This window comes from Calypte anna, chromosome 3, assembly GCF_003957555.1.
Source record: "Calypte anna isolate BGI_N300 chromosome 3, bCalAnn1_v1.p, whole genome shotgun sequence".
In the NCBI taxonomy this organism is placed as follows: domain Eukaryota; kingdom Metazoa; phylum Chordata; class Aves; order Apodiformes; family Trochilidae; genus Calypte; species Calypte anna.
In genome coordinates this window covers 13031136-13042753 of record NC_044246.1, presented here as the reverse complement: position 1 = coordinate 13042753, position 11618 = coordinate 13031136, and the positions used below count along the sequence as shown (strand labels likewise).

At 42.4% G+C, this 11618-nt stretch overlaps 1 protein-coding gene across 1 annotated transcript in view; it reads right to left on the bottom strand.

Moving 5' to 3' along the window:
* Window positions 1-5418: 5418 nt before the first annotated feature.
* Window positions 5419-11618, bottom strand: part of RASGRP3 (RAS guanyl releasing protein 3) — a 45073-nt gene continuing 38873 nt past the window's right edge. Inside the window, exons 14-17 of the mRNA XM_008495598.2 lie at window positions 9614-9650; window positions 7571-7696; window positions 6682-7046; window positions 5419-6154 (exon numbers count right to left, since the gene is read on the bottom strand). Of these exons, the coding sequence (XP_008493820.1) occupies window positions 6146-6154; window positions 6682-7046; window positions 7571-7696; window positions 9614-9650 (537 nt within the window). The 3' untranslated portion in view covers window positions 5419-6145. The remainder of the gene's footprint in view (window positions 6155-6681; window positions 7047-7570; window positions 7697-9613; window positions 9651-11618) is intronic.

The following is an 11618-nucleotide window of genomic DNA, read 5'->3' as shown; positions in this document are numbered from 1 at the left end:
TGTTCTGATATTTGCTGTTTTCCAAACATGATTCCTGCTGCACTGGAAAGAATCTCTTAGCTGGAATCTGGGAGAGGAGCATTGGGTTGTGAAGATTACATGGCTTCTGGTGGATCGAGTGCATGTGTTTGGTTTCATTGTGTATCATGATCGAAAGCAGAACTCCAGCAGATCAAGAAAGCAATTAAGTAAGCAAGAATTTATACAGGAGAACAAACTGGTTTTCCTTTTAACCACTATTGCTCTTCCCACTCTTCTTCCACAAGCATTAGGCATCTTGTTCTGTTTTTCCACCTGCTTTCCTTTCTCTAGAATAGAAACTTCTGTTTCCTAGAGGCTTCACTTTCATTGCCCTTCCATTTTTTAGGATAAGCCTCTCCCAAGTGTTGTCATTGTGCAATAAAATAATAATGGGGAGCAGGACACACACACGTTTGCCACATCAGGCACAGGAGTACATGACTTAGAATATCATCACCTGTATGCACTGATCACATTTAGGTTTTCCTTGCAGGTCTAAGGAATGGATAAAAATTTACTGTATGCAAACCAATATTGCAACAAGGGAAAGAGCATCAAGCTGAGCTTTCACTATCCATCACTCAGCCCAGGAAGCCTTTTTTGCTGTATTTGTTCCCTGAGATTATCAGCTTTACAATGAGTGTTGGCTGGTAATCCGTAGTTTGCTTTGTGAGATTTCTCTGCTTCTGTAGTCAAACTCGTCAAGTGTGCTTCCTAGGGGGTTGTGCCGTTACAGCTGTGCCATTACACACCCTCAGAGGGGCTCCTCCAGCTTCGGGTTATGTCTGAGCATGTAACCTGCTTGCAGAGGTCTTGGACTGTGTGTCTGTGTTAAACTGCTATTTGCACCTGAATTCATGAAAGCAGCAAGGGCATCAACCAGCCTTTGAACTAATGAGAAACTAGATGCTTACCAGTCAAATGTCTAGGCTAGAACTGGGAAGAGAGGAAGCAAGAAGCAAGTCAGTAGATAGTAATGACCAGTGGCTGGATCTTGAGAAGTCCTGTAGTATAGAATTATTTCCTTTTACAGTTATGCACATGGGAAATGAAAATTAAACTGTGCTAAATTGGGAAGAGTTGAATGGAGAGTAAGAGGACTCTCACTAAGATCTAATGGCTCTCTTAGTTCTCCAAAAGGCTTTTGTGGGTTCTTAGGGTACTGGAGGTTAGGTCAGCTCCCTGCTAAATTAAGGAAGGCCAGCACAGAGAGGCCCTTAACTGTTTGCACATTGCACATGATTTTTTCTTAGTTCTGTCATATTTCGGATTGCAGTAGAGAGTCTCAGTGTTGTTACTGCTAAAGAATGTGAGACTTGTAATCATGCTTCCTCTCTGAAGTTCTGATTTTCCATCAGTCAATGGGGATGCTACGTGTATGCATTTTTAAGCCTTTGGGCATGATTTAGCAGTCCCAAACAAGCTGGCTCCTGCTAAACTGCAAAGTTGCTTTATCAGGCTCCTAGCATACCCTTAGGCTAGAACCACACCAGAACAGCGATTGGAGAGCACTACACTGAGGTGGGTGTCAACTTCTGTTTCTCCCGTGTAGGCTCTCAAAATACTCATGTGCTTGTTTGTTTCAGGTTATGCCTTTTCAAAGGGAGGCAGACTGAAAAAGCAAATGCTGTTACCAGCTGTAAACATTGTCTTCTCCCCTCTTCAGCTGAAAATAGGTTGCACCTCTAATGGCTTAACAAATAAGGCTAGAAGGGAAAAATATTTTTCTCTTGTGTTTACCTTGTGCTTTTTACAGCTCTGAAGGCTGTCAGTGTCATTGTTTCCCCTTTATTGTCCAGTGATTTCCCTTCTTGTCCACGTGGGTCTTTCCCACAACAGAGGAGAGAAAAACAAGTACAAAAAGTAGGAAAACACTATTGTAAAACCAAAGAAAGAGGGAGTCTGCCTGTGCTGTGGGCAGGTGGAAGGTCAGAACTCGTTTTCACACATGAAGCAGAGATGAAGATGATAAGGACTCTTTAAACTTTCCGGAATTGGCTTAACTCATGGAAAAAGCAGACTTTTTGGCTAAATTTCATACTTCGCCAGTGGCAGCATTTTTCTGATGGCTTTTCTGTCTCCTAAGACCAGACTGGCAGCAGCTGTAAGCAGCACTTTAGAGTTCAGCACATGGATTTTCCAGTTAGTTCAGCGTGCTGGCTACAGTGCTGTTTTGAAAACCCAGTTCAGACCAGTGCCTATAACTCAAGAATTTGTTCCAAAGTTACATCTATTTCTCCAGTGTCCCTGGGTGGGCCAACTTTGTTGTCAAAACTGTTGAGAAGAACTCTGAGATGAATTTTGTGCTGTGCAGAGGCCCATCAGTTAGCAGGCTAATGCTGAATGAAGCAAACCTTGGTTAGATTTTTTTGGCTACAATGATCATGAAAAAAAAAAAGCCCTTGTTTCTCCTGCCTCTTGTGTCTCCATGAAATCTGCATTCAGATCTCCTTTCTTCCTTCCTTCCTTCCTGCTCTGCTTGGCCTCCATTGGGATCTCCTTCCATTCTTGGTGTCACGTAGAGAGGGAGAGCTCTCAGAGCAGGCTTCTTCCTATGCTTAGTCCCCACCCCATCTCTCTGTTCTTTGTTTTTAGGTTTGTTTGGGGGTTTTTTGTTTGTCTTTTTTTGTGGTGCTTTTTTTTTTCCCCATCCAGGATCCTTCACATGCAACTTCCCATACAGATGCCTAAAGCTTCTGGAACTAATGTCCCACGCTGTGGCTGCTCTGGCTGTCTCAGCCAAAGACTTCCATGTTCTCTCTTAGGAAAAGCTTGGGGGCTGTGTTAGGGACATGCTTTCACTTTGGTTTCCACAGAGGTGACAGCAGCCAGTCACCCTTTCGGGAAATGTAACATTCTAGGCAGAAGCTGCCCTTAAACTTGCTTTTTATTTTCTTCTGTATTGAAAGAAAAAAGGCTCACCTTTCCTAGCTGTGTGTAATCCATACTTCAGATTACTAGCTCCGGCTGACAAGCGTGTTGCTGTCTGTCTGTCACCCTCACTTCCTTTCCTCAGACTTCAACAGCCAGAGGAAGATTCCTCTGAGAAGAGAGCTTGGGTCTAGAAAAATGGTTCTTTATAGAGATAGGATTGTTCTTTCAAAGCCCCAAATCTGAGTAAGACTGAGGGGGCAGAGGAGGGCAAGCCTGAGGAAATCTAGAGCAGAGGATAGACCTGCAGTAGAAACCTGATTTTACATTATTCTGAAGGAGCCACTTGTCTCCTTGACTCCTTGCATAGCACTCAGGACTACAAGGTAAAGCTGACAGCAAGGCTGAAGCTCCCTTATTTGCAGCAGGAGGCTTTGCACAGGTTTTGCAGAAGCACAGAAAGTCCTCATGGTTTTGGTTTGAACAGCCCAATTCTCTCTCACAGGGTCAATGCATGCACTTGCATTCTTTGACCTACTCTTGTTGGTTGTATTCTTTGGCATTTGCAGAAAAGGCTGTAAATAAGGCTTGGCATAAGCTTTCTTCTTTCTATTGTGTGGCTCTGTTTTGGGGTGGTGGTATGGGATTGGTGTTCTGTTTGTTTTTAAAAAATCCTTAAAAGATCCTCAGGACTGAGACAGAGACAAATGGATGTGGTAAAAGTGTCCAGCACCATCTGGCATTATATCTCGCTTCAGCTACTTAATTATTGCTGTGCTTTTGTCATTATGACACTTTCTCATGGACACTCTCCTGAAATTTCTCCACTAGCAGGCAGGATTTCATTAAAAGCAGCAGAGGCACATAGCTTAGTCAGGAACTGTGACAGCTGATATGTTTTGCCTTTTGTTGGGTCAGGGGAGGCAAAAAAATTTTCTTGCTTTGACAAGATTGGGGAACTAAAATTTTCTCACCCCCGTTCAGAAAAATAAGTCAACCTGAAGTAATAAAAGAAAACCAGTTTGTAATTTCATGTATATAGACATTCTCCAAGTTAAAGAGCTCACAACAGCTTAAAATGGTTGCTCAAGCCCTATCAGCTCTCCCCACTCAGGTGTTTGCTGTGGAACTAAAAGTTCAGTGTTCTGCTGCAAACACCCTTTAAAAAAGTAATTCTATTGTTTGTGATGAGTGTATTAATTTTTTCTTTTTTCTTGAGCGGGGGGAGAAACTTAAGAAGTTTGCTAGTTGAATGGTCTCCCAGAAAGGGGGAGCTTACAGTGTAGAAGACATCACTAAACGTGAATCTATGCCTTGATGACAAGATACGTGGAAAAAATGAGACCTCCCTCTGAAGAACATAGAGTTCTATCATTTTAAACAGGCAAGAAGCTTGGAAGTATCTTGGGGAGGAGGTAAGTAAGTGGGAAGATAAGGTAATGTACAAGAAACATTCTTATTCATCTATAAAATTAAGATGGACATGTTTGTGGGCCTAGTAGACATAGGAAAGCAGGTACCTTTCAGAGCAAGAGTTACAATTGTTAAAAATCTGCAAGAAATAGGCTGTGGTATACAGATTAAACGATGTTTAAAACTCTTACGTGATGTTAAGAATGAAGTTGCACACGAATATTTCATTTATAAAGTGTTAAAAAACTGATCTCAACAAATCCATCAGCAGCCTGGATCATAACCAAATTTCTCTATTCAAATTCTTTCCCACATCATTTTCATTGTGTGCAAGCTGTAGCTGTAACGGTAGCTGTGCGGTCAGCCTGTTGTGACCTGTCACCTGACCCACCACAGGAAATAAAGACCATATTTTTGCTAATGTCTGCTTTTTGCACTCTTACAACAATAAGAGTGAAGGATGCTTCTGGCCTTCATCCTAGCTTGGAAATCAGTGCTCCCTGCAGTGCTTATTTCTCTGAGTTCTAAACAGTAAAAGCATGTTGTCTTTTTTTTCTCTTCCCAGATTTACCATCAGTGCCCTTTGTGCTGGAAAATAGAGGAAACTTGCAGGATTCCAGTTGCAAGCCTGAGCAAGCACCAGGTAGTGTCAGTGCAGATCACAGTCAAATTACTAGAGAGCAGTGCGGATGTCAGTCTTGGTTAGGGCAGCCTATGAAAGTACTGTCTGGTCTTGAGGGCTGATAACCTGGTAAAGGGTGCAATAAGTTGAATTTTGTAGGCAATCTTGTAATCAAGTTGCTTTAATTCAGAGTGTGTGATCCCCATACATACCTATTTTGGTGGGGAAATAGGGTAGGATGAAAAATACATGTATGCCCAATTCGGAAACACGCTTCAGTTTTGAGTTTTGTGCTGTTTCTTTTTTTCTGTCTTTTTCCAAATGCAGGTGTGCTTCTTGAGTAACTTAATGCTACTGAGAAGTGCCACTTCAAACCTGCTTCTTAGGCCATTACAGATTCAGGTGCTAATCTGGAGGTTGCTTTTCAGTGCATTTAGCCTTAGCATGTGCAGGCTGCTAACTAGAGTAAAACCATATCACATACACATACATACACAATTAAAACTAAAGTGTTTATTACATGTTAATTTTACCATGATGAACATTGGCAGAGAGGACCCTCTCCATTGCTGTGTAACCAGACATATGCATAGTGTCTTGGAATTCCTTCAGTCTCAGCCATGTGCTGCCTATTTGAAGGATCCCTCCTGGGAACTGGAACACCAATACGCTCACTCTAACAATGTAAACACAGCCAAAATTTAAAACTCCAGATGTGCAAAGAATTTCAGCAATAGAGGGCTTTGTGAAAGGTTTTTGTTTAAGATTTAATCAACATGCACATCTACTTCAGTCCTTAAAAGATCATTATGAGTCTTTGGAAAAGGAGTGTTATTGAGCAAATCTAGATGCTTGGCTTCTGTCCTCACCATTGTTGTTGCTGGCAGACATACTGAAATGATGCAGTATATTTAAAGGAGGCCAAATATATCCTCACTGGCAGGTAGAGGAAGTTTCCACAAAAGTCACACAAGAGAAAACACTCAGTGCAGAGATCAGTTCTGCTGTGTCGGTGCAATGTTCATCCAAATGGCTGACTTGTGAGAAAATAAATAGTTCTTTATAACACCTTTCAGCTAAGAAAACAGGGCAAGGGTTCAATTTAAAAGTATGAGGTACAGGAGAACTTCTCATGGCCAAATGTGGTCTATGACAGTCCATCAATGCTTGCTGCATTACAGTCATCATCTTCGTTTTTCTGTGCTCTAGGGTGAGTGATCAGCTATCCTGTAACCAAAAGAAAACAGGCACTTACATGCTAGCAAATAAGCATGGTCAGCATGGTCAGTAAAAGCATGAGGCTTTGGAAATAAAAACTTTATGGGTGACAGCAACAGAACTCAGACCAGTATCCTGCCTTTGCCTTTACCAGAAGCCTAGCATTTATCAGAATGCTAGTTCTTGTGAATCAAACGTGGAGTCCTGAACTTTACATTGCAAGGTTAAGCAGCACACAATTTGGTCAGATATCCACCAAGTTAGTTCAATATTTTTCAAAAAGAAAAGTGCTCAACCTCTAAAAGCATATCCTAACATCAAGAGCCAACACCCCAGGTACAGTATTACAGTAAATGCACATTGCAGTGTAGAAAACAGGGATCTGTGAATGATTTGGCATTCTTCTGAAAGTAACTCCTGTGCAAGAAACAACAAGGGCAAGTTTGAATGAAAGCATCCCGAAATTCATAAAATAACCTTATGAGACCTGAGCCTCTGGCAAATTTTAAACTGTCTTGGTTTCTTTTGCAACGCACCTCAGATTCTTGTCTTTCTGGGAGGGTTTCTATTCCGTTGTGATCCTGTGTGGGTTGTGGAGCCTCAGCTTCTAGCTCTATATCAGCTTGCACACTGGGCTTTTCATTCTCCCATTTTGCAAAGCCTTTGTTCTTCCCAGCTTTGCCATGGAACTTGGACTTCATTTTGGGGAAAGTATGGGAACCTGAATCATTCCAGCCTGGCTCATGCCACAGTGGTTCTGTCTGTGTTGCTTGGCTGGTGGTTGCCCTCTGCAGCCGCACCGAAATTTTCCGCGAAGAGCCGGTGACGAGGGTGATAGCTCTGCCATCAAGATCCTGGTGTTCTGCAGCAACGCTGGGAAATTCAAATACCTCATCTTGGACTGAAAGAGAAGGTGGAATTGTTTATTTTAAACTTAAGCCTGGTGCAGGATGGGTGGTGAGGTAACCCCCAAAATGAAGCAGTGGTAGAATTAGCAATATTCATATGCTGCCTGGAAACTTGATTCTGGCCTTGTGAGGGCACCTTTCCTTCTCCCTCCATCTGCATGCTTGGGGAATGAGGAAGAGGTAGAACTGTGCCCTATGTCTCCCAGGCCCTGTCTCTATGTGGCTTAAAAGAAGATGTACAATTTAGTCATCATCATCATCATCCATTATTCTATTTCTTTTCAGCTGGGATAGTGGTGTCAGTATGGAGCACTGGAGCCTCAGGCAGGAGACTAAGGGCATCACTGCAGGAAGGGATGTATGTAATCCAACCACTGAACACAAGCCACAGTGCAGTGGAAAGTACATGTGCTGCTTGTGCATTGATACAAAAGAAAAATTAAGAATGACAGCAGGGACACTGGCTGTGACAGAAGATTCCAGAAATTGTTTAAAATTGGGACAAAAGTGCTCTTACCTGGAGGCAGAGATGGACTGCTAGGTAGAGAGCCATGGTTACTGCCTACTGAGGTTCCTCTGGAAAATTTCCTGCACGCCAGCACAAGCAGATCTCTGCATTGCTTGTGACAGTTGGCACCACAATCTGTAAAGAAAGGAATTGTCAAATCACCAAATGGAAAGCCCCAGCTCTCTGCTAATCACTCAGTGCTCTTCCCAGACAGATACCAGTAGGGACTTTGAAGGAACAAATACTTAGAAAGAGTGAAGGGCATTACAGAAACAGATTATTTGGTATGAAGAGCATTAAAAAAAATTAGATCATTTCCATGGCAGCAGCAGAAGCAAAGAGGAGGAAGATACTTTCATCAGAAATTAGGCTCAAGGAAGACAACTGCAATTACTGGTATGGTCCTGTGCGTGCCATGTATAAAGCTTCTGCTCCGTGGTATGACACTCAGAAAAACCAAAGTTGTTTTTTGTTATTTGACCCATCAGGGCCCACTATAGTAAACACGCTTGGTCAGAAGTCACTGAAGTGTCCATACTCTGAGCCTCTGGAAGGACAGCTGGAGGTTAGCATAGACCACTGTAAGTTAAAATTAGTTCAAGTAGCTCAGCAAACATCAGCACAGAGTGAGCTCTGTAGACTTGTCTCATCCACCTGGATGAAGCAGGCTGAGTACCTGCACACCTAACCCCTGCTCAGCTTTGCATCTCGCTGCAGATACATGCATCAATGGGTACAGTTATCTGAAGTGTGACTGCAGCAAAAATCTTATCAGTAGACCTGAACAGATGAACGCCTTCCCTCCTACTGCTAGCACAGTGTCAGGGTTCAAAAGAGAAGATGATGGCTCTGTGCTCAGAAGCAGAAATCATCTAGAATGGGTGCAATGCTCTAGTGATGCTGGTGCATGAAGCAGCTGGCAGCTGCTGCAGCAAAGGGGAGGCACAAATTACACTTGGTGACCCTTTTAAGTTCAGAGTGAGCAGGTCTTCTCTCTTACTCTCATGCTCCATTGCCGATAATTTTGACTCTACAGAACCACTTTTGCTCTCTCTCAACTGGGCGTCTGTTACAAGCAATGATGCAGGACAGAGCTCAGCTTTCAGATCTCAAATTGAGTTTACAATCTGAGTTTGCACTGACAAAACCCTATCTCCCTTCCCTTATCATATCTTTAAAAGAATATAGACCCTAACTAGCCCTTTTGTAGCTGCTAAGGTACAGATGTATTACATACATTGATTTAACCATTGGCATTTTCCCCAGGTTCTCTGAACCCTGCCAATTCTTCACCCTTCTCCTGTGAGACACTGTAAGAATGAGGGAAAAGAGTGCACATAGATCCAACTATGAAGACCCAGCATGAATGTTCCCCTGGGAATAGCTGAGATACAACTACAACTGTGAAAATCAACAGTGCCCTTCAGCTAGGATACTTGAGAAATAGATAGGTCCAGAACTTTAAAGCCAATGAGGACCACTACAATGTTGTTCTTGGTCTGGCCTGATGAACATGCATTTTCATGAAAGCAACTGAGAGGGCTGTACGAGCTCCAGGATTTTTTCCCTGGTTGAATGTCTGCAGAACATCTCTTGCTATGAGATCTCCTGGGCAGTCTAAGAAGTAAAAATTTTTCTATTTCTAGCTCAGTCACTCTGCAGTTAGGCTGCACTGCGTGCAGGTGGACAAGACAGACTGCAGTGCCAGCAGACCTTTTCCTGACTCCAAGTCTTAGGAGATGTATTTCAGTAGGTCTCACTGTTAGGGTGAGGCCACTTGGTTTTCCAAGATGCAAGGTCTCTGCTTGTACAAAGTGACATCTCATGGAATAAGTGGCTGCTTTGGACCTTTAGCTCACAGAACCTGTGTGCTCCTAATGGGTGATAGGTCCCCTAATGCAGTGTGACTTCATACCAGCAGTTCATGGACAGTACCAAGTGTATAAGCAGGATCTGGATGAGCAGATGTCATTCCAGTAAAGAATTCAGTTGACCTACTTGGACTAAACCCCACCACCTATATCTTGAAAACCCCAAGCAATATTTATTTACCTTTGCATTTGTAGCCTTGCTTGATTATACCCCAGAGCTGCAAAGAAAGACAAAAGAACGTCAAGGAATCAGAAAAGAAAGCCGGAAGGAAAACAAGGTCACAATGAGGAAGTACCAATGGCTACAAAAGCACAAACAGGATACAACTGCTCTTAACACCCTTCCTGTTAGGCAGACCTCCCCCTTTAATTGTGATAAAACTTACGTGGCTCCCCCCCCTTATTTCTGCTTTTTACATTGGGACTACGAGAGAAGGAGAGATATAAATGACATTTGTTTCCAGAAATGGGTAAAAACTACCATTATTTCAAGCTTACCAAAACCAGCAAAGCACATTTTTCTTTTAGGCTCACTTAATGTTATCCATTACTTAATGTTATCTAAAACATCTGTTTTCCAGCTACATGCACAGTCCATGTCAAACACAGCAGAAGAACACACCACTGGGATAAAAATTAGGTTCTTTGTCCCCATACTGGTCCTCAGCACACCCAGACATAGCAATAATTTTTGTTCATCTAACTTTTTCCATTTAAAAAAAAAAGGTTGAAGACTGAAAGAAGGTGAAAAGCCCTAAATTCCACCCTTGCCAGAAGTTATCCCAGAAGTTATCCGTGTTGGTGAATGTAACAACCAAATGCTGAACTTCCAGGAGGCAGTGTATGCAGTCCCCCTTTTAGGAAGCTTTCACTGCAACATGAGCAGAATTTCTTGGAAGCAGGGAAATTTTGTAACATATAGTTACCTATACACAGTGGAGCACTATGTCTACAGCCGTGGCATTATAAAAACAAGAATTTTCACTCTGAGAGGCAGAAAGGGGACGGGGCAGTTTTTCCAGCCTTAGCATTTTAGGAAAAATATCAGGAACTGCAGTGTTTATTTATCCTGACCTCATTCAAAACATTACCAGGGAAGATGAGCCCATCCAGGCAGCTGAAAATGCATGTGGCTACTTATTCTAAGAACCTGCACAGTGTGCTGGGGGTGAATACGGTCATTAGAGAAATGTGTGAAAGGAAGAGCTGGAGAACATTCAAATACAAAAGTTTTAATAAAATAAACAGAATAGGAGAGCTCTGGGCATGAAATAATATAAATGCAAAATAAGATTTTGCAAGGAAAAGTGGGAGCTTGTAGAAAACAGAACAGATTAGACAGGGTACAAGAAAGGTGAATATAAGAATAGAAGGGACAACAGTGGAAGAAAGGTCCACAGAAGGCTTGCTGCTTCCTTCTTTTCCTGCTCATGCTGTATACATGCACAGTGAATACAGTCACTGTGGTCAAGACAGTGACACTGGAGCCCCTCATCCCTTTCTTGGAAGACCAGGGATATCTCTGCTTATCTTTACATGATTTTTCCTAACTTGCTTTGTCAGATTCACCATAAGAGATATGGACTGTAGTTTGCTTACTTTCAGCTCTATTCTATTTCTTCTGAAAAGCTTTGTCCTCACCTTCCTAGCTCTGTATCTTCTTCCTGGCACCTCTGTCACAGTTACACACAGCAGCGAAGCCAGGCTGGAGTGCCATGTCATGAGTTATCACCTAAAGCTTTGAATCTGTCTGGCACAGCTGTGCTGGAAACTGGCTTTGAACAAGCTCCAAAGTAAGAAGATCTGTGCAATTTTGAACTGTAAAACTTGGGACTGCTGGTCACCTACCCTGTTGTGCAGTGCAACTCAAGCTGTGGGACAGAACTGTGACCAGTCATGGAATATAAAAGTCTCACACTGCTTAATGTTTCAGCTTGACCTTTAAAGTTAATACCATTTTAATAACAGATATTTTATTGGATACTGCTTGCATTGCACTGTCATGTCAATTTATCCTGCTGCACTATCAGTGCACATTATTTTGACTGTGAATCAGTGCATCAGTTTGAAATTAGGTGTCCACCCATGGATGAACAGCACTGAAATGCAGAATAAATATGCAGAAGATTTTGTAGTTGGTTCCTGTCCTATCAGCCCAACTCATCCACAAGACAGTGCCAATGACT